The sequence below is a fragment of the Onychomys torridus genome, chromosome X (assembly GCF_903995425.1).
Source record: "Onychomys torridus chromosome X, mOncTor1.1, whole genome shotgun sequence".
NCBI classification, from domain to species: Eukaryota; Metazoa; Chordata; class Mammalia; order Rodentia; family Cricetidae; genus Onychomys; species Onychomys torridus.
The window spans coordinates 23,672,902-23,699,287 of NC_050466.1; the positions used below are offsets into that span (position 1 = coordinate 23,672,902).

Below are 26,386 nucleotides of genomic sequence, written 5' to 3' on the forward strand. Positions count from 1 at the left end.
TTGAACTCAGATTCCCAAGCTGAGCACCAAGGGCCATTACCTACTGAGTGATCTCATTGGCCCAGTTTTTTTTTTCCTAATTATGAATGAATAGAAGGTAGGTGATTATTTTGTATTGTCAGCCAGTTAGTTTATTTGATTCTATTAAAATTAAAATCAAAACTTCAATTAAAGCATGCATATGTTAAGGTAATATGGCCTTACAGAATGTTGAATGAAAACGAATGCTTTGTCTCTTTCTCTCTAGTCGGTGGTGGATGACTGGATAGAGTCATACAAGCATGACCGAGATATTGCACTTCTTGACCTTATCAACTTTTTTATTCAGTGTTCGGGCTGTAAAGGTAAGACATATTTAGTTTAGAACCCCAAGTTCTCAAATATCCCTTCTCATGGAAAATAATGGCAAGGTGTAGTGAATTATTTGCATTGTATCTGTGCAAAATGTATAAGGAGAAAAGCAAAGAACGAAGCAAGAGAGAAAGTCTGTTGACAAAGGTATATTCACTGTGAAATTTATCTAAAAACTTAGCAATTTATAATGTTTATGGTATTTTATTAGATTTCCTGTTTTGGGCAACTGGTTTAGGAATGAGGAAATGGAGTAAAAAGGGGAGACAGTAAATAAAGAAGAGATATAGGTTTAGATGTTATGGTATGGAATAATAGAGTGTAGGGATTAAAACTCATAAATAATAGTTGCTAGTGAAATTGCCATTTATTGTATGTTTAAAATTTTGTGGCATTTTACTTAATTTAAAAAATATTTTGAAATAGGATTGGGGAAAGAACAAAATACAGGTATTTCTTACCTAGGGCAAAACTTTTTAGGACAGACTTTTAGCAGTACAACAGAATTATGTGAATTGGTACATCATATGTACAGTCTCATCTGGATATTAAGTAATTGAGTCAGTCAAGATCATGGGCAGCTTCTGCTATCTCCTTTGTCTTTTATACTCACTGAAATTATAAGAGGAAATATTTTTATGCACTTTTAGGTTTATTAGATTTTTAATGAGAATAGCACTACCTTACACTAGCAGTGTGAGTACTAGAAATCTGGAGGGAACTATTGGCTTACAATATGATTAAAAGTTAAGATGTCTCTAGAAATGAGCCACTTGTATGTAGAAAATAAATATAAGTAGTAAGTTTTAATTGTATACTATCTCTTTAAAAATATAGTAGTTTTAGCTGGGTGATGGGTAGTTAGTGATGCATGACTTTAATCCCAGCACTTGGCAGGGAGAGGCAGTTGGATCTCTGAGTTTGAGGCTATCCTGGTCTATCTACAGAGAGAGTTCCAGGACAGCCAGGGATACACAGAGAAATCCTGTCTTGAAAACCAATGTGCGTGTACATACACACACACACACACACACACACACACACACACACACTCATATACACACACACTCATGTAAATTTTAATTAGGAAACAAGTAATACATTTTATTGTGGTTGATCAAAATATGTAGTCTACATATTAAATCTTATTTATTTTTATTTTTATTTTTATTTTGGTTTTTCGAGATAGGGTTTCTCTGTAGCTGTCCTGGACTAGCTCTGTAGACCAGGCTTCCCTCGAACTCACAGAGATCCTCCTGCCTCTCTGCCTCCTGAGTGCTGGGGTTACAGGCGTGTGCCACCACTGCCCAGCCAAATATTACTTATTTGTGATGTTTAAAATATATACACTTAATTCTTAAGACTATGATCTTCATATTGTCATTAACTTGGTTAGTCTTGAGACTAAATTCTTTTTTGAGATGAAGCCTCATTATGCTGTCTAGATTGGCATCAAACTCTGCTCAAATTCTCTTTTTATCTCTGATTCCTGACTTTTGTTGGACTACAGGTTTACAAAAGAGCAGTCTTAAGAAATTTCAAATCCTGTCTTAACAGAGTAGGGAGAGCTGCCTAGTTACTTGACTTAGCTAAAATAAAACTAGCTGCCATTTTGTATTTTAACTGCTTTAATCTAGTTTGAAAATTGTGGTTTAGTAGACTTTTGAAAGTGTTCTTCCTTTATTTGACTCATCCTTTGCGTTACTTTGTCTTCAAATAAGAACTTGAACATTAGGACACTTACTAGAAGGAAACCAGATTGTTAAGATTTTTAAAACTTTTTTTTTTTTCTCCGAGAAAGGGTTTCTCTGTGTAGCTTTGCGCCTTTTCCTGGAACTCACTTGGTAGCCCAGAGATCCGGGCTCTGCCTCCAGAGTGCTGGGATTAAAGGCGTGCCCACCACTGCCCGGCATTTTTTCTTTTTTTGGTTTTTCGAGACAGGGTTTCTCTGTGTAGCTTTGCACCTTTCTTGGAATTCGCTTTGGAGACCAGGCTGGCCTCGAACTCACAGAGATATGCCTGCCTCTGCTTCCCAAGTGCTGGGATTAAAGGCATGTGCCACCACCACCAGGCATGATTTTTAAAAACACTTAAGTTATTGTAGACTTGGGCACTTGTGTAATATTTGTTTGTTTTATATTAAGCATTTTCCATATACTGGAATTCATTCTTTAACTGTTAAAATTATTTTTGGAGAATTAATTAATTTGTAAATGGATTAGAAGTTTTTCTGTGTAATCATTTAGTTTAACCATTATTGTAGAATTAGGGTTATGAGGGCCATTCACTTTTCATTTGGCTGTAATATGATCATTTCTGTAGTTGTCATCCAGTTAGGGATCCTTGGCTGTACAGAGAGTGACTCTAGGCTGTTGTTCTGTTAATTTTGTGGCCAATTCAGATTTTTGCTATTTGCTTGCTTTCTTGTTCCTTTGTGGTTGGCCGGGTTTGGGCAGTTTCACTTCATGTCTTGTACATCTTCAGACTGTGGGCTCTGGCCTTAGATTCTGACGGTGACTTCACATTTGCATCAGAATTCAGGCTCTGCAGTTGGCACCATTTATATTTCTCGACCTTTGCTTTTCTGCTTATTTTTGGATTTCAGACTATCATGGGGTTTGGCGATAGTATACATCAGGATATTTACTGTGTTCTACCTTTAATGATTTATGTCCTTCCCATCTCCCTTTCAAATTTTCAGGCATTCAGTTTCTACCTTTATTTGTTCGGACTATTTATTAGAACTTTGAGAATGTTATAGATTGGGCTTTGCTCACACACCCTCCACTTCCTCCCAGATCCATCTCCTCTTCCTTACCCATCCAACATACTGTTCTTTTTTTTTCTTCCTTTGAAATTCACTGTACTGTGAAAATGTTCTTGAATGTGTGGCCTTCTACTGAAGCCTAATCAGGTTACCAGGGGCTCCAGTCTTAAAGAAAACCAATTTTCCCTCACCACGGTTTTGTGCATACTGCCTGAATCATTGTGAGTGCAGCTATGCTGTCATGTACTAGAAAATTGTAGTTATCCACCACCCTTGTCTCATGTTCTTTCTGCTATTCTTCCACAATGATACCCAGATCTTGGGAGGAGGGAGATCATTATATATGTTCAATTTAGGGCTTAGTGTTCTGTAATCTATTAATGTCTAAACCTAGGCCGGTAGTTCTCTGTGTTGATCACCATCTCCAAATAATAAATCTGTGGTTATAATGGGAAGCCATTGGGTGTAGTTGGATACCTTCTCTCCAGCCCTCTCCAAGCCCTGTTAGTCCAACAACCCACTTATAAAATAACACACATTTATATTATTTAAACTGCTTGGCCATTAGCTCAGGCCTATCATTGTCTAGCTCTTACTCTTATATTAAGCCTATTTCTATTAATCTATACTTTGCCACGTGGCTCACCAGTACCTTACATCTTTCTTGTCATGGCGGTGGTTGGTGGTGTTTCCCCACCCAGCCTTCTACTTCCCACAGTTCTCCTCCTCCTTGTCCTGTCTACCCTATCCTTCCTGCCTGGCTACCAGCCAATCAGCACTTTATTTATTTTAACCAATCAGAGCAACACATTTGACATACAGAACATCCCACAACAATTAGGAGTTACTTTAATACTATGTGCATTTAGCAGAGTGATAGTAATAGGCTCCCCCCTAAGGTCTATGGCCCGTCTAGCCATGAATTCTTTGTACGATAATGGTTTCAGGTATTGGTTTTATATTTTGGATGGTAAGATTATTTTTTCCTTCCATAGCACACATAGCACCTTGTAGCACTATGAAAACTAGCCAGTAGGGGTGAATCTTCCAGGTCAGTACACAGTGGTGTAAAGGTTTAGAAGGGAGTAATGGGATAAAAAGGATTAAATTAGTTGGGGCAGGATAATGGAGGGAGTATAGGGAGGAATAAATGACACTAAATGCTTTTAGAAAAATGAATAATGGAAACCTACTTTGTAGTATCTTATTTTTGCACACACACTCACACGTTCGGTGGGAGAGGGAGGGCAGGAGGAAGAGAGGCAGACAGACAGACAGGCAGGCAGGCTCCTGTTCTCTCACACATACGTATAAAGAGTTAAATGGAGATACTTTACAGTGGGGGCAACAATGCCCTTACCGAACAGCATAGGCTACATAGGCTAAGAAATAAAAGGCTATTGTTAGGAATGGCTTAGTTCTTTTGGTATGGTTGCCTGCCTGGCAGAACCCCCCCCCCCCCCCCCCCCCCGCCCACTTCTACAGTGCCAGGTCTCCCAGTTGTCCCGTTGAACTTAACATCCAGTAACTTCTGACATTTATCTATAGCCTGATTAGAGGATGTCAGTATTTAGTTGGTTTGTGCATAGTATTGTCTAAAGTAGGGGGCATGATTAAAGGGAACTGTGCCTGTCACTTTCCCTTGTCTTCACATTTATCCTCAAAATTTCAAGTGTTATCATCATTGTTTATGTTAAAGAGGCAAAACTAATATAGTCATCCTTTTATAGATAGCGAATAGAACATCTAGACATTTAAAATTCTTAAAATGGTCTGTACCAAATAGGAACAGATTTTTTTCTTGTCTTTATTGCCTATATAATGATTCAGTGTCATAGCTTCGGGATACTATGTATCATATATGACACAATTTTACATAAGGAATGTGAGTACCCAAGAATTGTGGTATCCTTTCCCCCATGGATACAGAGGGACAATTACATTATAGCATATCATGGTCTGAGTAAAGTAACACAGGTAGTAATGTTCAAAATTGAATGTACTAGGAAGAACCATACCTGTCAGCAGTGTGTGGTTAATAAGTAGGCTTTTCTTGTGAATGTAGACTTAGATGTGCTATTTTGTGTTCTCCGTAGTTCTTTTATTAGTCCTATATTAACTTCTGATACTTGGGAATTTCAGGAGTTGTCACAGCAGAGATGTTTAGACATATGCAGAACTCTGAGATAATTCGAAAGATGACTGAAGAATTTGATGAGGTAACATTCTAGATGTTTTAATAATTAAATTCATGCCAATTGTGACTTAGCATTTACATATTTTTAAGTGCTGATATTGTCGATGTCACTTATGGTGTTAATTAGATAGTAGCTATGCGACCTCAGGTGACTTGTCTTAGCATCAGTCTCATTATCTGTGAACAGGGATATTAATAGTTTTGTTGTGTAGCTGCTCTGAAAATGTTTGAAAATTGCATAGCATTTTAAAATTCTATGAATATAGCAAGAACTTAATAACTATTGTTATAACAATAAAAATCAGTGAAGAACATAATTTAGAATATGCCATTCTGAAATATTGGAAAAGGAAGATTTGTTCAAATTTTTGAGTAACCTAGGTAGTTTAGCTAAAGAAATGTATAGATTATTACGTAAAACCCTTATATTTCAACTCTATGACAAAAAAATAGTATATATTGGAGTTGATTACCACAGTGATGTCATCAAAGTATTGCTACCAATAAATCATTGGTAAGTTTACTAAAGTGAAAACTTTTTCAGGACAGAAATTTGTGTCTGTTTTATTCATAGCTGTATTCCAGCACCAGGAGTTTCTAAAATTTTCAAGTAGAAACACTTGTCTCACTTGTTTTATTTGGTCATTTTTTTTTTTCCGTGCTCTGTCTAATGAAAAAGCTTTCAGCTATCATTCTAAGAGATAGATGAGTTGTTAAAATGGTTTGATGCCACTAAGTGCTGTTAATCAGTCCTTTAGTAGCAGGAAGGTATTTATGAGCAATGGTATTTTTTTTAATCTTTTGATAATAAATGTTTTAGTGAGAAGCTTCTTAGTAAAAGAAAACAAGGGTTTGAGTTAATCATCTTGAAATATGATTAGAAAAATCTCAGCAAAGCAATTTGCTTACAACTGTATTTCAATATAGTTGACTTAATGAACTCATCAGTAGTTCAATGTCAAGAGTGTGCATTTAACAAGATCGAGACCCTGGATTTAATCCCCCTCAGTCCAAAAAAAAAAATAAATAAACAGAAGGGAATCCTTTCATGGAGTGTACCAGGACCTTATTCTCAACCATACTTGAACTTGTAATAAATTAAGAAGTTAAACATTAAAAACATTAAACTGCATGATCAAATTGATTTTAAATCATTTTGTTTCTCCTGTTAGAGACTCTTTTGCAGTTTCTATATACTATTGGTCCCTGCTTTAAGTATTTATTTAAATATATTTATGTATGCATGCATGCTATGGATGAAACCTCTAGGACCTTAATCAAGGCACATTCTCTACTACTGAGCTAAACCATCAGCCTAGGACTTAACTTTTAATGATTTCTGGAGACTTTCAGTTTAAGTTCTGAATGATGTCTTCCCCAATTTTTATACAAAGGAAAACCTGAGTGCTGCCTTTGGACAACTGTAATAGCTGCATTTCCTTTCCTCTTATTTATTTAATTGTGTTTTATTGTTTGGTGCTTGGGGTCAAATTTAAGCCCTACTCATGCTACCAAGTGTTCTACTGCTGAGCTATATCCCCAGCTTTCATTTGTTCAATTAAGTAGTTGTTTATGCCTATTGACTATCTAGTGTCTTAAAATTAGCAAAACAAATTTAACTGCTTTTTGATTTATGTATTATTCTATTTAACTGGCTGAGAGTACAATTTTTTTAATTCAAAACTGAAGATATAATTTTAGTTTTTTGTTCTAAGGAAATTTAGTAGGTATATTTGTGCTTTTCAGATGAATGTTTTACTTTGAGTAAATATCAGTAATTGATATTTAATTTTATTGATTAAAGTGAAGTCTATTAAAATGTCTACTTTGATCTTAAATAAAAGTGAGTGTTCAAAGAGGAATGCATCTATCTTTGCATATTCTTTTGCTTTCTTTGAGAATTTATTATTGAAAAAGAAGGTAAGATAAAGTAGTATTTTCATGCTTTTGCCTGGGGTACGTTAAAAGGCAATGAACGAAGTCCTGAACTTGAAATGAATTGCTGTTTAAAAACGTTTTTTAGGACAGTGGAGATTATCCACTCACCATGGCTGGCCCTCAGTGGAAGAAGTTCAAGTCCAGTTTTTGTGAGTTCATTGGTGTATTAGTACGGCAATGTCAATATAGTATCATATATGATGAGTACATGATGGATACCGTCATTTCACTTCTTACTGGATTGTCTGATTCACAAGTCAGAGCATTTCGACACACAAGTACCCTGGCAGGTTGGTATTTTGAAATATTTTATGGACATTCCTTTCAGTTAGAGACAAGAAAGATTATCATCAAAGAGGAAACAAGTAATAATACTGTGAATTCCCTTTTCTTTTAAGTATTATTGAGACAACATCTCGCTGTATAGTTCTGACTGGCCTGGAATTCACTATCCAGACCATGCTGGCCTCGAACTCAAAGATAGCTCTCCTGCCTCTGTGTCCTGAGTGCTAATATTTTTTTTAAATATAGTGACCAGTAAGTTAATATTCCCTGTTTTCTGAACTATTGGGAATTCATTGGTGATTTTACTATTGATTCTTTTCTCCAGCTGTTAAATAGCTTATAGAAGAAAAATGCCCAATAGCCACAAATAAAGGTGTGCTGTATGTGCTCAATGTAATGTATGGCAGGTGCTCTGGAATATGGTAAAAAAAAAGTCAGAGTTAGCAGATTTCTATATTAAAGATTTATGCATTAAAAATGCCAGACAACACTAGTCTTGTCCCAGGTTTAGTTACAAAAAGTATAGAGAACTTTCTATGAAAAATCTTTTCGTTAATTGTCATTTCATTGTGTACAATGTGTGCATATGTACATATCTATGCCCCTTTACAGTGATAAACAGCAGGAAAACTAAAAATGGATACTTAGGAAACTATTTTTTTTAAGATTTATTTGTTTATTATGTATACAGTATTCTGCCGGCATGTTTCCCTACATGTAGTAAGAATCTTAATAAGATCAAACCCGAGGCCAGTAATTGGGGTGAATGCTGGAAGATCTGAGAAGCAGAACAAGCCATAGTTTCCTCACCTTGCCAGTTCCTCAGCTGGTCTTGTTTCCTCAGACTGTGAGCTTCTGTGTCCTCATCCCAATGACTATCAGCTCAACTGTGCTGCTCCAAAGCCTGAATGCTAAACCAGCCAAATGCTTAACTAATTCTGGTGCCTGGTTTTCACTCCTTTCTACTTTCTGAGTCACTCCCTGGGATTAAAGGCTGGATTTCTGGGATTAAAGGCATCACCATGCCTTGCTGTTTCTAAAGTGGCCTCGAAATCACAGAGATCCACCTGCCTCTGCCTCCCAAGTGCTGGGATTAAAGGCGTGTACCACCACTGCCCAACTTCTGCTATGGCTTACTCTTCCCATTTTCTAGCCACCATTTGTGGCTTTGTTCTAGTGGCTGTCTGTTCTCTGACCCCCAGATAAATTTATTAGGGTGCACAATATTGGTGGGAACACAATACCACCACACCTACAGGCCAGAAGAGGGCACCAGATCTCATTACAAGTGGTTATAAGTCACCATGTGGTTTCTGGGAATTGAACTCAGGACCTATGGAAGAGAAGTTGGTGCTCTTAACCATTGAGCCATCTCTCCAGCCCAGGGAACTCTTTTAAACCAAAATAATTTGATGTGAGAAAGTTACATTTGGATATGGTGGCTTGTGTCTATAATCTTTGTACCTAGGAGGCTGAAACAGGAGGATTGTCATGAATTAGAGGCCAGTCTGGACTATATAGTCAATCCTAGGCTAGCATGGACAACAGTGTAAGACCCCGTCTCAAAAATTCTTTTAAAAATAGTATTTTTACTACTTTATGTAGAAGGATGATAAAAATAAATATTATATAAACTCTAATTTACTTAGAAGAAAAATCACAATCTTTAAAGATCATCATAAGAAACATTTTCTAGAATAGTGGCAGGTAAACATATTGTGGACTCAGTTTCCATTGTTTTGAATTCCAGTTGAACCTGAAATATGTAATGTGGGATAGATTTCTTTATATATATATTTCTTTTTATATGTTTGCATGTTTTTTCTGCATGTATGTCTATATACCATGTGTGCCTGTTGCCTGGGGAGGACAGAGGAGGGCTTTGGATTCCCTAGAACTGGAGTTCCAAATGGCTGTGAGCTGCCATATAAATGCTGGTAATTCAATTTGGGTCCAGTGGAAGAGTGTCCAGTGCTCTAAACTGCTGAGCCATTTCTCCAGCTCAAAGAAAAATTTCTTAATGTTTTTTGAGTTTCAATTTCCTTAGCTCTTGTTTAGATAATCCAATTTATGATAACTCCTAAGCTAGGCAGTTTACTGACAGATATTCCATACATTAAGTGCTGTTGTCAAGTTTGTGGCAGTTATATGCTTTATTTCGGACAAAATGCAGAATAGCTGTTTTTTGCTAAATTTTTTGTAATTTGATCTTGTAAATACTATTTTGCACCTATTATACTAATTTCAACATTTTCTCCTTTAAAATCTAGCTATGAAGTTGATGACCGCTTTGGTAAATGTGGCACTAAATCTTAGCATTAATATGGATAACACACAAAGACAGTATGAGGCAGAACGGAATAAAATGATTGGAAAACGAGCCAATGAGAGGCTCGAACTCCTGCTACAAAAGCGTAAAGAGGTAAACTCTAGTATTAAATGTTTAGGCTATTAATATGTAAGCAACCATTAATTCTAACTTGTTAGGCTCAGATAATCTTTAAAGTTTTATTTATTTTATTGGTGGTGAGGATTGAATCTAGAACCTTATGAATACCACATATATGCTCTACCACTGAGCTACAGCACCCCAGTTCCAAGGAAGATTTAAACATTGTTTTATGCACCTGATGCCAAGTTTTATTAAATAGCCATGCTAACAATACATCATTGTACATTTTATGTGTAGGCTACTATTGAGTATTGTTCTCGAGTAAGATGACTTGGACCGGTCTGGAAAGTTATCTAAGCCTTAGTGTTATTCATGTTACTGACAGACTTTGTCCTGACTGTCTTCCTTAGCTTATTGATAAGATGAAATGAGAGTTCATAGTTAATATGAATTCCATTTGGAAAATGACTTCAAACTTTTTATTGGAACTTTAAGTCATTCATTTCAGAACAGTAGGAACTGCTTGGTTTTCTGTTCATCAAATTCAGTTTCAAATGAGAAAATTCAGTTTTATACTAAACAATGATAAATAAAATCTTTTGATACTGCATTTGTAACAAATTCTTTCCTCATTGTTGAAACAATGTTTTTCTATTTCACAATGAAATTTAAAATTTTGCATTATCTAGAAAAATGTAGTGTAGTTGAATTCAGATAGCTTTCTTGATAATCTACCTACTATTTTTTGACCCTAGAATTTTTTTTTTCTTTTTTTGTTTTTTTGTTTTTTGTTTTTTGTTTTTTTTGAGACAGAATTTCTCTGTAGCTTTGGAGCCAGTCCTAGACTAGCTCTGTAGACCAGGCTGGCCTCAAACTCACAGAGATCCTCCTGGCTCTGCCTCCCATGTGCTGGGATTACAGGCGTGCGCACTGCCTGACAAACCTAGAATTTTTTTTGAAGAAATAGAAGCTAAATTTTTAAATTGGTTCTTTTGGGATTAGTAAAAAAAAAATTAGCTCAATAAAGCTAAGAAAAGCCAGGCAGTAGTAGTTGATGCCCTTAATCCCAGCACTCGGGAGGCAGAAGCAGACAGATCTCTGTGAGTTTAGGCTAACCTGGTCTACAGACTGAGTTTCAGGGTGATACAGAGAAAGCCCTTTTTCCAGGGCAGTAGGGAGAAGAAAAAGAAAGAAGAGACACCTAATTATTTAAATGTTTCTGTTGGTGTATGCATATAGTTAAGTCGTGAAACTGGAAAGTGATGAGGTTAATGGAGAACACGTGAATGAAAGGGGAACTACTGGGGTGAAAATGTCTAAGTCCCGGGATAAATTGAGGGGTTAGAGTGGGGAGAAAAACAACAGAAAGAAGTTATGAATAAAAATTCCATAATTAAACCCATTACTTAGTATGAGGATTTCAAAAAAGTAACAAAAGATTTATGGAGGACAAATTGGTTTTTATGTCCCTTTTTTTTTTGTTGTTTGTTTGTTTGTTTGTTTGTTTTTTTACTGTACTTTGAAATGAAGAATTAATGTATCTGAATCTTAATTTACTTAATACAATTTATTGATAGGTTCATTCTAAACACAAAGTATATTTTATGCCCATAGTCTTGGATAAATTGTTAACATGGAATGAACAGAAAATTTTATAAGTACTTGAAATTAACATTTCCGTACAAATAAGCCATGTATACAAATATAGCTCAGTGATGAGTGTCTTTGTAACATGTGGGAAGCCTCGGACTCAGTTGTAAATGACCCCTTTTTCTAGATTTGGGTTATGTAAATTTTATTTCATCTCTTTGCTGTCTTCTCTTTGCTTCCGTCCCTCTCCTTCCTCTCCCCCTTTTCCGTACAGGCCTGACCTCCTTCCCTTTCTTTCCTTTGTCATGGAAGAGCTGCTGTGCTAGGCAAATATTCTGTTGCTGATATACATCCTTGGTCTATGGCTAAGATTTGAAACAAATTCAAAATTACAGCCTGACTATATTAATGAATGTAAATTAATAAATAGAAATACCAGCCCATCTTACCAACATTTGGAAATTTAAGATATTACTCATACAGAGAAGAAATATGTTCTAGAAAATCATATGAAGTAATATAAAACTTAATTTTATATTATGACTGTAAAACAATATAACTTAATTATAAATTTATATTTTAAATTTAATTTTACATTATGATGAAACAATATTCCTTAGATTGTAAAATGTTCAATTAATTGTCAAACTACAAAATGAATGTATGTGAGTAAATATGTATATTTGGAATAAATTAATCAAGATTTAATTTGTTACTTATTATTTCAGGTCAGTATTTCTTTCCTATAAACAATTTAGTAACAATACAATATTTATTTTACCATTTTTAATGTTTTGAGCAGGCACTAGTTCATATGATACTTCTTTTTCATAAGATTTAGAATGAAAAATTCTTACATGTTTTTGATGCAAATACTCATGTAGTGGAAATACATGAGCCTTTATTATACAATGAAAATTCATAAGCAGATGAAAAAATAATATACTAGCCAAATTTTAGATGTTAGATCATATATTTCAGGAATTAAGGAATGTTACTGGCTGGATATTTAACTTTTTTTTTTTCTCTGTGGTTACTATTGTCCAGTAGAATAAAAAGATGTAGTCACCAAATTCTGGTAAAATCTATATTTATTGTTACTTATAACTACCTTTAAGTATTCTTTTGATTGTGCTGCTTTGCAATTCAAAAGAAATGGTATGTTCTTCTTTATAGCTTCAGGAAAATCAAGATGAAATAGAAAACATGATGAATGCAATATTTAAAGGAGTGTTTGTACATAGATACCGGTAAGTCAAGACTGTTTGTTTGTGGTTTAGACAGTACAAATTAAGGGAAAGAGTGTTATAGTACTGCTCTGACATCGATATTTCCTATCTGAATAAAGGGCAATGCTCTGCCTGACTTATATAGTCCAGCAAATGGAAAGTACTCATTATTTAGTAAAATGCTGTAGGATATATTGTGTTGCTAGATTGCATGTGCTAATTCCTCTCTCTTCTATTTAATTTCACTGAGAAGATTTGCATTAGATAAAAGTAAGATGCTTCATTTTGTTATTTGGTATTAGCAGATGAGAAAGGTAATCTTAGCATAGTTTGTAACATTTACAAATACTAGAACCATTTTTATTGAGTCTGATTTCCTCAACTTGGTACTTACGGAATCCATGTAGTATTTGTTTTATAATAATCCCATATTAACTCTTGTATTTTTGTTTCTTTGGCCACTATTCTCTTAGCTTATTCTCTTATCATATTCATGTTTATTGATTATTTCAGTTTCCTAAAACATTTGTCCTGTGTGTTAATCCTTTGCCTTCAATGACTCACCATTATAAAAAATGAACTCAATGGTTTAGTAAAAGTCGAGTAGGGTGACACATACTTATGTTCCAAGAGTAGGACGTAATAGGATCACTTGAGCCCAGGATTTGGAAACCAGCCTGGGCATCATAGTGAGACTTTATCTTAAAGAAAATAAAAATAAAAAATCATGGGCTAAAATGTGTTAGTCCTGACCTAAGTGTTATTGGTATAAAGTAATTATCCTTGGAAGAGTATGATCTTGCTGTGTACTTGTTTCCCAGTTATCTTCTGAAATCAAAATACAGATATTTACGTTGTGATTCATGCCAGTGGCAAAATTACAGTTTTGAAGTAGCAATGAGATAATGTTATGGTTGGGGTCACCACAACACGAGGAGCTGTTTTAAAGGGTCACAGCATTAGGAAGGTTGAGAACCACTAGTCTAGTGAAGGTAGTATTTTGTTTATGAAACAGGTTTTTAACGAAGTCAGTGCTGAAAAAAATTTTGCTTAATTTTAAATATTTATGTTTATTATTCTTTGCCAGTTAGATTATAAGCATGTTAACATTTATAGCCATGATTCTTTTTGATCCTCAAGAGTAGTTAACATGATGGGATATAATAATAGATGAGAAATACTTGACATCTTTTGAATAGACTATATCCCCAATAGTATATTAGCACTGATCATATAATTTGCATTTCCTTCATTTAGGGATGCAATAGCTGAAATAAGAGCTATATGCATTGAAGAGATTGGCATTTGGATGAAGATGTATAGTGATGCCTTCCTTAATGACAGCTATTTAAAATACGTTGGTTGGACTATGCATGATAAGGTAAGATGTGCTCCATCGAGTCTTCCATCTATACATAGGTATCATTGTCTTCAGATCTCCCTTATTCCCAGCACTATGCAGGCAACAGGCAGGTGGCTGTCTCTGAGTTGGAGGCCAGCATGATCTACAAAGTGAGTACCAGTACTGCCAGGACCATCTAGAGAGCTCCTGTCTGAAATAGCTATCTGTGCATGTATACTTTAGGCTCAGCCCTTGAAACCCCTCTTTTCATTCTTTTCTATCTGATGTGTCAAAATTTGCTCTCTAGCCCAAAGTGCCTGGGCACTGCTTTAATCCTTATTTTTGTGCTGAAATAATTAGGATCTTTAGGTGGTGAAGGTGAAACATTCTATAGAGCACTAAGAAAATCTCTTTGTTAAGTGAGTCTTACATATTACAGCTTTCCTTTAGTGTTTTTTTTAATACAGTACTGATGATAAAACTCAAGGCTTTGTATAAGCTAACCAAGTATTCTGCCACAGCCTTAGAATTAAAGTTCAGTTTCTTGATAAACATGTATCTTAGTCAAATTAGGCCTTACAATTTGTCTTTTGACGTTTAATACATATTCTTCCCTTAAACTAAATTTATAAGCTACCTCATTAGCCTTGGAGAAGTTCCTTGTATGTAATACTTTATTTATTATGTAATCAGTGTTCTGCCTGCATGTATCTCTGTAGGCCAGAAGAGGGCACCAGTTCTTATTAGAGATGGTTGTAAGCTACCATGTGCTTGCTGGGAATTGAACTCTGGACCTCTGGAAGAGCATCCAGTACTCTTAACCCCTGAGCCATCTCTCCAGTCCATTACTTCTAAATATTACTTGCTGTGAAATATACTGCTTATTTTGCTCTGATAAATTTTTGATAAATATTATCAACTGACTTATAGAAACAGTAGTTTTGTTGTTGCTTAATGTTTTGGACTGCTTTCTATTTTTCATTATCAAATATTTCAGTTTTTGAATAAATGCTGCTTAAATCTTAAAGCAGAAAATATGTCCTTCCATTTTGAACTTGGAAATACATGGTTTGAATATATTGTCTCCTTATTTCTTTTAGCAAGGTGAAGTAAGACTCAAATGTCTTACTGCTCTACAAGGGCTTTATTATAACAAAGAGCTTAATTCCAAACTGGAACTATTTACCAGTCGATTCAAGGTTAGTATGCATTAAAGTTTTTTAAAAAATTTGTAGTTTGAAATACTTTTCTTGTTTTCCTTTAAAAATACTTTATGTTTTTGTTCTTAGGATAGAATTGTGTCTATGACCCTTGACAAAGAATATGATGTTGCTGTCCAAGCAATAAAGTTGCTCACTCTTGTTTTACAGTAAGTATATATTCGTTGTATATTACTAATGTTCAAATATTTAGGTAACACATTGACATATATACTTGGTTTGCATATATTTAGGCCTAAATTCTAATAGCTTCAGCCATAACATTTTAGGCTAGAAATTTTATCCACCCACCTACCCACCCACCCATCCATCATACATCGTTCCATCTAAAGTTCTTGGTCTCTTGGGTTCAAATGTGTCTTCTGCTTTCAATCTTAAGTAGCAGAGACTACAGGTATGAACTACTCTAAACTCAACCACAGCTAGAAATTTAATTTCTTCTTGTAAAGTTCAGAAAACACAGGAAGCTAGAACTATTGAGCCTGTGAAATGGTAACTGAGCTAAGAATTCATGTCTTCCAAGACTCTTGGTAGTCTTCTCTTTTTAGCTTGTCTTGATGCTGTAGAAATAAAGCTAAATATTTTAGTGCATGGAAAGAAGTATGTATTATACTTTGTTACATTTTCAGAGTATGAACATTTACTGAAATTTATTATGCTTCTTTACTACTGATAAATAAGTCTTAATCTAATATTTATTCTATAAATATGTGATAGTAGTGCTACAAATGTTTTCTATTTTTCAAAACAATTGCAATAAAATGTAGAGCATAAAAGCTACCATTTTGACTATTTTAAACATAAGGATCCGTGGCATTGGGTATTTTATTAGTCCACTGTTAACCTGTGTCTGTCTGTAGAACTTTTTTATCATGTATATTGGAACTATACTCACTAAATATATAATTCCTCATTCTTCTGCCATATTCTCAAAACAACTCTTCTGTTTTCCACTTGAATAAATTTTCCTGTCATTGACCTTCATGGAAGTACAGCAGTAATATTTGTCCATTTATTATGTCACACACTAGCATGTATCAGGAATTGCTTCCCCTGTTTTTGTTGGATACTATTTTACTGTATGCATGCAGCATATTGCATTTTTTCCATTCCTCTGTTGGTGGAACCATGAACTGTTTCCAACTTTTGGTTGTTAAAAGAACTATGTTCATAGATAATATTTGTAAGTATCTGGGACCTTGCTTTTAGTTCTTGTGCATGTACCCAGAAAAGAATTTGCTAAATAGTATAGTAATTTTCTAGGACTTTTGCAGTAGGTAGGGATGAGGTTGCTGGGAATTGAACCATGTACCTTTCACATGGTAAGCCATATACTGTATTACCGGGCTATATTTTCCATCCATTGTTTAATTTTCTGGGGAAACACCATAGTGTTTAGTCTACATTCCCACCAGCTCCAGTTCCTCCACATCTTCTTCACCAGTGATTGTGCTTTGCTTTCTGAAATATTTATAATGTCCTATATCTTAGCAACCTGGATATTAGGTTAGGAATGCTCAAAAATCAGTATGTTCACTTTTAAAATAATACAAATATTTTATAAAAATACCTAGGAATGAAGAAGAAACTCACTATACATACACATAGCATATGTATAAAATAAAAAGTGTGCACCAATAGTTGCAGGTATTTCCTAGGCTGAAGTAGGAAGGATTTCTTGAACCTGATTAGATTATCTTAATAAGAATGGCAAAGAAGGATCTTTAGAAAATCACTATAACCTAGTTGATACTCATTTTGAAAATATATTGTTCAAGAGTAGCCATTGGTGCTGGAATGAGTCCATTGCAGGAGCTCAAGCACTTCCCTAGTGTATCCAAGGCTCTGAGTTCCATTCTAAGCTCTGCAGGACACGGATGGGGAGTAAGCAGAATTCTGATACAAAGAAATAAATAGGGATTTGTTGCTTGAATAAACTAAATCAAAATAGAGACAATATGTATGCATCAGGATTCTATTGTAGGATGAGGGTTCCTTGGTTAAAAAAAAAATACAGCCAGTAAATGTTTTTTTTCCTGTGACAAGGTGGCTGTATTGAGGGATTGGGGCAACCTGATCAGCCAGGTGTGCTGATCCAGACCTCTCATCCCAGCAGTTGGGATGTTGCAACAGACTGAGGGTGGAACAACTGTGTAACGTCTATGTCTGTAAGTAGAAAGAGGCCTCAGTGAGAGTGTAGCTCCATAGTATATGCAAGTACTTCGTTCAGTTCTCAAGACAGTTAATTCAATCATTTAGCTTATTAAAACCAACAACTTAAAATATTTGTGTCAGGAAACCATAAAGCACGAATTTCCATGTATCAATTACAGGTACAGGAATTTAATAGGAAATTATTCAAGAGTTATAGATCAGATCTTTGGCCCCAAAGAAAATAGTAATTTAACCTTATGAAAACATAGTTAGCCATTTGCAGAGACATTACATTTCCATAAGATTTCCCTACATCACTGGGGAAGATTTAAAAAATGTCCATCATATGTAGAAAAGCCCATATACAGTGTTGGAAGAGAATATATTGGTCTGTGGTGGTTAGTTTTTTGTCAACTTGACACAAACCACAGTCACTTGGGAAGAGGGAACCTCAATTGAGAAATTAAGTCTGTCAAATTGGCTAGTGGGCATGTCTGTGAAACATTTCCTTAATTGCTTATCGATGTAGCAGGGCTTACTGCACTGTGGGCACTGCCATTCCTAGGCAGGAGGGCCTGGGCCTTATAACAAGAGTAGCTGAGTAAGCTAGAGGAACACGTGGTAAGCAGCCTTCCATCATGGTCTATGCTTCTGTTTCGACTGCATGTTCCTGCACTAAGTTCCTGCCTTAGCTTTCCTCTTTGATGGGTTAGAAGCTGTAAGATGCTTTCCTTCCCTAAGTTGTTTTTGGTCGATGTTTTATCACAGCAATAGAGATCAAACTAGAACAGGTATAAAAATTCCTCAAAGAATATCTGGCAAAAATCTGTCAAAATTTAAAATGCCCAAATTCTGTGATATATATTGTTTGAGATACAGTTTAAGTATTAATAGAAGAAAGATTAAATTAGCATATTAAAAGTGGCCATCATTAGTATTTTACTTAGATTATGTCATTGACTATATAGTAGTTTGTGAAATGGTGATGGTTATTACCCCTGTTTATTTGAAATGTACCATACTGCAGTAATTATAAAGAAGGTAGTTTTAGATATAGTTACAAAAATCTTACCAAGATGTCATATTCATTTACATTCTTTTTTTTAAAATAAAAAGGAACAAAATCTTAATAAATCTTGGGCCAAGAGTTTGTGCCATGGGGAAAAGCATAACTGACAACCCAGTTTCGGTGTCCAGCATTCACATACAAAGCTGCATGTATGTGGTGTGTGTCTTCTTCTGGTGACATGGGAAGCAGAGACCGGAAAAACAGCCAGATCTTACAGCCCAGCTAGCCTTGAATATGTAGTACAGCAGTAGAAACAAGAGACCTCGTGTAAAGACACAGAACTGACTCCCACAAGCTGGTCTCTGATGGCTACACATGTATGGGGGAAAGAGAAACAGAGACAGACAGAGACAGCGCAGTAGTCTCTTAAGCATTTAAATTTTCATTTCCTGTATTCAATCTTCTTTTGCTTTGTGTGCTTGTTGTCTTCTTTCCTCTCTTCCTCCTTCCCCACCTCTGCTCATGTAACAAAGGCTGACCTTGAACTTCCTGTATAGCTGTGGATGTTCTTTCCTCTTGCCCTTACTTCTCAAGTGCTGGGATAGCAAGCAAGGACCAACATGCCTAGCCTATATTCATTCTTAATTGTTTGTCATGACAGTTATGTTTGATCGTAATGACACACTCAGCATTTTTGTTGGGGCAAAGTTTTACCAAATGATTATACTCAAATAAATTCTGTTTATTTTTAACATAAATTTGTGAAATTAAGTTCATGAAATTTTGATAGTCACATCACTAAAATCTCCATCATTGCTTCTTTCTTCTTAGGAGTAGCGAAGAAGTTCTTACTGCAGAAGATTGTGAAAATGTCTATCATCTGGTTTATTCCGCTCACCGGCCAGTAGCGGTAGCAGCTGGCGAATTTCTCTACAAAAAGTAAATTTATATTCTGGTTACTCTTTTAGTTTATGGTGTTATTTACCATTTCAGATACAGCAAGTATTATATAGTGACTTTTAAATAGAACATGTTTAATCACAAGTACTAGTCTATTAAAAGGTTTATTTGGGGTGTACTAATTATTAGGATAGTTATTTGGTATGAAGTAAGCACATTTAGTTCTCCTTTGTTGTTTCTGAAGAAAAAGAACCACACTATCTGTAGGGACATGGTTGTTGTGTTAAAATAATGTTCAAGGAAGAAATGGAAATGATATATTCCATTTTAGAGAATAATACTTATATTTGTTCATAAATATTTTAAGTCATTATATTACTTCCATGAAAGAAAGAAGTTGTATAAAATAATGTAAGGCTTCCAAAAATTTATAACTCAATATAACTAACTTGAGGAGTCAAAGGACTTAGAAGGACTATCAAAACTGAAATGAAAAGTTTTTGTGAATTATTTTCTTGATAGTTTAATGCTTACCTTCCTAGTTTTACTGTATTCTGTTATTAGGTGCTTAACTATGGAATACCCGTTCATTTTGGTGATAAGCAAATACAGTTTTAAAATAAGTATTTTTCTTTATCCATAGGCTCTTCAGCCGTAGAGATCCAGAAGAAGATGGAATAATGAAAAGAAGGGGAAGACAAGGTCCAAATGCCAACCTTGTTAAGACTTTGGTTTTTTTCTTCTTGGAAAGTGAGGTTAGTTCTATTGTTTATTTTATACTTAATTTCAAACTTTTGAAAGGTATTAAAATGATGTATATCTAAAATCCTTCAGATAACCAAATACTAAATGCAGCAGAGATCTGTTTGTTTCAATTTTTTAAAGTGCTTTCTTTCTTTCTTTTTTTTTTTTTTGTTTGTTTTTTGTTTTTTGTTTTTCGACACAGAGTTTCTCAGTGTAGCTTTACTCCCTTTTCCTGAAACTCCTTCAGTAGCCCAGGCTGGCCTCGAACTCACAGAGATCCTCCTAGCTCTGTTTCTCCAGTGCTGGGATTAAAGGTGTGCGCCACCACTGCCCGGCCGTTAAAGCGCTTTCTAATTTAATGAGATCATGATTTGTGTATATTTTTGGAAATTATTACAACTGTTATCCTCTCATTAGTGATTGTGTAATATTGGTTAAGTTACTCAATCTTTTTAAGCCTTCCTTTCCTATTTAAAATAGTAGGTAAAATTTTTGTAATGAATGCTAAGATACTCCCTATAAAAGAAAAGCTTAGAACATTCTAAGTTTTCAAATATTCATGTTTATTATTTTTGTTTGAGACAAGATCTCACTAACCCAGACAGACCGCAATCTTGTGCAAATCCTTAGCCTCAAGTAGGATTTTTTTTCCTGAGACAGTGTTTCTCTGTGTAACAGTCCTGGCTGTCCTGGAACTCACTCTGTAGACCAGGCTGGCCTCAAGCCCACAGAGATCCACTTGCATCTGCCTCCCAAGTGCTGGGTTTAAAGGTGTGCACCACCACCACCACCCAGCTGTGCCTCAGCCGCCTGAGTGTTGAGATCACACATGTGAACTATAACACCCAGTTTCATGTCTTATATTAATATTAGTGTAGAAACAGATTTACATTAGTTTCACTAACTTAGAATTCTGTCTGTTAAATGTTTTACGAGGGCTCAAAATTCAGTTTTATTTAGGGTTCGTATTATGTTTGTTTGGTCTTTCAAAAATGTGTTTAATTGTATTTTTTAAAATAATAAATCTTGTTATCCTGTGATCCTTTTTGTGTATTGCTAAATCCAGTTTGATAATTATTAACAATATTTCCTCAGAAAGATGCTTGTATTTAAAGTTTGAGAAATGAATAATGTTCTCCAAAACTTTGTTTACATGATTAACCTCAACTCTTAAAACAAGTTGGAAAACTATAGTCTTTTACTTTCAGAATGAAGAGAATGATCCATATAAATTGACTCAAGAAGCTAAATTTATTTATTGCTTTAATTAACAACTATTACTTTTACTCAGTTAAAATAAAAATCATAGTATAGCTAAGAATTAAGAAAGTTAACTGATGTAATATTAGTTCCAAATAAGCAATAAGTATATATTTAACCTTTTTGTAAAATAATGTTGATGTTAATATGCTAAGACATTAACAAGGCTTACTTGATGCAGCAAACTACAGCAGTTCTTTGTTCTTTCATTCATTTGATGTCAAGAACTACATTGCTTTTTAAGAATTTTAACATGGTGTCGACAAAGCATCTGTTCTTTTGTCCTAAGGCTAGTGTGCTATTTGTCTAAGAGCATGATGTTTTTAAATTTTAGTTACATGAGCATGCAGCATACCTTGTGGATAGCATGTGGGACTGTGCTACTGATCTACTGAAAGACTGGGAATGTATGAACAGTTTGTTGTTAGAAGAGCCACTTAGTGGAGAGGAAGGTAAGGATATTTAACTACATCGTTGATTGTTCATACTGTTTGGAAATAGATTTGCTCATTCTGTTAGCTTTTGTTAGTGCTAGAACTTTGCATAACTGTTTTTGGCAGTGTTGGGAATCAAACTCAAGGTCTTGTGTATGGGTAAATAACTATTAACTTTAAAACACATTCCCTGTCTCCTATTCATGTATATGAATATTATGTGATGTACAAAGATGTAATTGATATCAAAATTTAGTATTTTTAGCCTGGCATGGCACATGCCTATCATATCAGTACTTGGCAGGATGAGACAGGAGGATTATGAATTCTCTTCCAGCCTGGAATTCTAGGCTAGCTTGAGCTATATTTTGACCCTGTCTCAATATATTTATATATAGAAAATCTATATTAAAAATTGTATGTGTATGTCAGTTGGATAGATACTTTCTGTTGCCTATGTATATAAACTGAATTTACTCAGAATTCTGAAATTTAGAAAAGTAACATTTAACTTGTTCCGATCTTTTCTGTAATAATAATGGGATTTTCTTTAGTACATTAGGTCGGTTCCTGTTCATGGGCAGAAGAAACTTACATAATAGTCACAAGAGGCATATATGGAAAAGAATTAGGTTAACTCTTTCTGATTTTTCTTTTTTAGCTCTAACAGACAGACAAGAGAGTGCTTTGATTGAAATAATGCTTTGTACTATTAGACAAGCAGCTGAATGTCATCCTCCTGTGGGAAGAGGGACAGGAAAAAGGGTATGCCGATATGTTTTTGTTATGCTTAACTTTGTTTCTCTATTTTTGATATCTGTTTTTTTTAGTCCATTTTGACCACAGAACAAAAATATTTGATGCTCTGTTTTATACTTTTCTAATTACTTTTGCGTGTACACATACATGCATATACATACATGCATATATATACACATACATACATATATGTTATAAATAAATTCTAAAGTAGTAGCAGTTTGGGAAATTAGAGTTTTCACAACATCTTTTGTTGATACATGGGATGGCAGTGAATGACACTATCTTCTAGACCACATGTAGTGTGTATGTGTAGAGTTCTGCATTCGTATATTTTGGTGTATTTATAAATTCATATTTTTATTATGATATGAAATCAGAGGTTATTAATTACGATGGTAAAGTAATTCTTATTTCCAAGCATCAGAATTTAATCCTTTATTTAGAGGTTCACAAATACCTGCAAATCCATAGACATAGACTTTCAAATGTTTTATTGCAAACTCCCAAAATGCATTTTTTATATCATGGCATGCAAACATATGTGTATCTATCTGTTTAAATTTTCAGGAAATAATACTGGACCAGTTTGTGAAGCAGTCTGTATATTTTTGTTTTATTTCTGTTTTCGTTACTCATAGTTTAGTTATTTAATCTTTTTTTTTTTTTCCCAGTGCCGTGGAATGAACCCAGGGCATTGTGTATGCTAGGCACGTGCTCTACACTGAGCTACATTCTAGCCCCTTTTTCTATTTTTTTCTTCATTTTGTCTTATTTTTATGTTTTATTTCTGTTTTTCTACTTATGGGTAGCAAATTAGAATGCTGAACTGATAACCTGTTTCTAATGGCTCACAGTCTGGAATAAGTTTAAATAGTGTTTAATAGCATTATTACATAAGTTCCAAAAACCACGTTTCATTTTCCTATTTCTTTCTACCTGAAGGTAGATTTGAGTGATTGTATTGAATTTTTAAAAATAAATTAACTGGTGTTTATTATTTTGCACTGATCTTTTTATAAAGATTTTTCATACAAGTATATAAACTTCTTTGGCATATCTCTGTACCTCGTTTCATCTGCTATTATTCCCATTAGTTCCCTAAGATATTGTTGCTAATTTTTTTTATAATGAAAGCTATTTTGACTAGGATGAGATAGAATCTCTGTCTTGCTTTAATTTGTCTTACTTTGATGGCCAAAGGTGCTGAACATTTTTTCATGTTTATTGGCTATTTTTATTTCATAATTTGAAAACTGTCAGTTCATCAAGGTAGCCCATTTATTGCTCGTACTTTTAAAGTAATCTTTTGAATTAGTTACGTATTTTAGCTATTAGTCTTATGCTAAATTTATAGCTTGTAAAGCTTTTCTCCAATTCTGCAGGTTGTCACTTCACTCAGTTGTTCTTTGCATTGAAATTTTTAATTTTATATGGTTCCATTTTTCATTTCTTGAATTTATATCCTAAGCTCTTGGAATCTTTTTCAGAAAATCCTTGCCATACCTTGAACTGCTTTCTCTGTCTTCCTTTAATAGCATCAGATGTTTTAAATTAATGGCTTTGATTCATTTTGAACTTGTTTTTTCACTGAGAAATACAGATATAGTTTCAGTCATTTACATGTGGATATCCAGTTCTCTCAGAACCATTTATTGAAGATGCTGTCTTTTCTCCATTGTATTTTCCAGGCATCTTTATTTAAAAAAAAAAAAAAAAACAGGTGGTTATGGATCTATCTATCTCGAGTCCTCAATTCCACACCATTGTCTGTTTTTGTTCTAATGCTGTGCTGTCTTTTGCTGCTGTGCCTCATTAGTATATCTTGAAATTAGATGTGTTAATTCTGCCATTGTTCTCTTTGCTCAGAGTTGCTTTAGCTATTAGATGTCATTTGTGCTTTCATATGAACTTTAAATTTGTTTTCTTCAGTTTCTGTGAAGAATGTCATTGTAATCTTTGGATTACAGTTTAATTAAATTTGTAGACTACTTTTGCCAATGAAACCATTATCACTGGCTATTCATGAACATGGGAAGTCTTTCCATCTTGTGTCTTTTTCAGTACCCTCGATCCCTTCCTTTCTTGAGACAGAGTCTCACTGGGCAGCCCCTGTTTGGTCTGGAACTTGCTTTGTAGACTGAGGTGTCCTCTATTTCACAGAGATCTACTTGCCTCTGACTCCTAATGCTAAAATTAAACATGTCCAGTTCAATATCTTTTTGTCAACTATAAATTTATGTTTAATTTATTAGAATAATAATTCATACACATTGAGGAAAAGTAATACATACAAATATTAAGAGAAAAACATAGGTCATGTAAAAAAAAAAAGTTGACCATTTTCACATTGGATATATTTCCTTCTAGTGAGTTTGCTATATGCTTTCTGGGCATTTTTTTCACCATTACATCCTAGTATTCTTGAAATATATCCATATGTGTTTTATTTAAAATTAATGGACAGTTTCTGCCATTTGACTTGTATCTATAAATATTTGTCATTGCATTGTGAATAGTTATATTCTGATTGATCATTTAAATGCTACTAAATGCTATCTTTTTATAAAATTATTCCTTCTCATTTTCATGCACATATGATGGCTATCATCTCTTATACTCATCCCAGTTCCTCTTTTGCTCAACTCCTTTTCAATAAACCCCCCTTCCTCTTTCATGTCTTTTTTATTCTTTTTTTTTTGGGGGGGGGTCACTATTCATTAGGGTTTCCTGTATAAATATGAGTAGGGAGGTTATTTGTCTGAGCTGAGACCACTTGACCAAGTGGCTGGTTATATCGCTAAGCAATATGAGTCCCTCTTCTCTAGCAACTCTTGACCCCTAGTAGTTCCCCTGGGAGGAGTGAGGCTTTATGAACCCTTCTTCAATCCGGCAGGACCAAGAAACTTCAGTCTCCGGTTCCCTGAGCCTTGGAGGGAATGATAGAGACACGCTTTTTTCAGGCTGACTATTCAACAGTTACTTATTCTTAGCACTTTTTAATTTCTTTCTGTCTAAACAAATTCATTGTAGAGGTCTCTGACATCCTTTGCTAGGTTTATTACAAGGGACCTTATTTTTTTGTAGCTATTAAGAATGGGATTGTTGCCTGGCAGCAAGTGGCCTCATGCCTTTGATCCCCAGCACTTGGGAGGCAGAGCCAGGCAGATCCCTTGAGTTCAAGGCCAGCTTGGTGAGAGCGAGATCCAGGACACACACCAAAGCTACACAAAGAAAACCTGTCTCAAAAAACAAACAAACAAAAAGAATGGGATTGTTTTATTTCTTTTCTCTTGTTTTTTGTTTTTTTTTGTATTTTGAGACAGGGTTTCTCTGTGTAGCCCTATCTGTCCAAGAACTTGGCTCTGTAGACCAAACTGTCCTAGAACTTACAGAGATCCATCTATGTCTGCCTCCAAGTGCTGGGATTCAAGACATGCACCCACTGTCTGGTGGTGATTGTGTTCTTGATTTCTTTCTCAGGTGTGTTTGTTACTGGTATGTATGAAGGCTATTGAGTTTTTTTTTTTTGAGACAGGTTTCTCTGTGTACTTTTGGTGCCTGTAGACTAGGCTGGCTTCGAACTCACAGAGATCCATCTGCATCCTGAGTGCTGGGATTAAAAAGCGTGCGCCACCTCTGCCCAGTGACTATTGAGTTTTATATTTTTTTATTCTGCTGTATTGTTGCAAGTATCAATTCTAAGAGGTGTTTTGGTGAAGTATAGGGTTTTTTACATATAGATCACATCATATGCAAATACAGATTATGGACTACCTCCTTTTTTTTCTGTTTGTATCCTCTTCATTTCTTCC

The 26,386-nt window shown here is 34.8% G+C and overlaps 1 protein-coding gene across 6 annotated transcripts in view; it reads left to right on the forward strand.

The window, feature by feature from the left end:
- The window catches only part of Stag2 (stromal antigen 2), a 132,783-nt gene that overhangs the window by 65,456 nt on the left and 40,941 nt on the right, over positions 1–26,386 (forward strand). For all 6 annotated transcript variants that reach the window (XM_036174147.1, XM_036174152.1, XM_036174149.1 and 3 more), the window contains exons 5-16: positions 248–344; positions 5,261–5,337; positions 7,339–7,543; positions 9,809–9,960; positions 12,697–12,770; positions 14,007–14,130; positions 15,192–15,290; positions 15,381–15,460; positions 19,306–19,413; positions 20,018–20,129; positions 21,713–21,830; positions 22,474–22,577. In XM_036174147.1, coding sequence (XP_036030040.1) covers positions 248–344; positions 5,261–5,337; positions 7,339–7,543; positions 9,809–9,960; positions 12,697–12,770; positions 14,007–14,130; positions 15,192–15,290; positions 15,381–15,460; positions 19,306–19,413; positions 20,018–20,129; positions 21,713–21,830; positions 22,474–22,577 — 1,350 coding nt within the window. The remainder of the gene's footprint in view (positions 1–247; positions 345–5,260; positions 5,338–7,338; positions 7,544–9,808; positions 9,961–12,696; positions 12,771–14,006; positions 14,131–15,191; positions 15,291–15,380; positions 15,461–19,305; positions 19,414–20,017; positions 20,130–21,712; positions 21,831–22,473; positions 22,578–26,386) is intronic.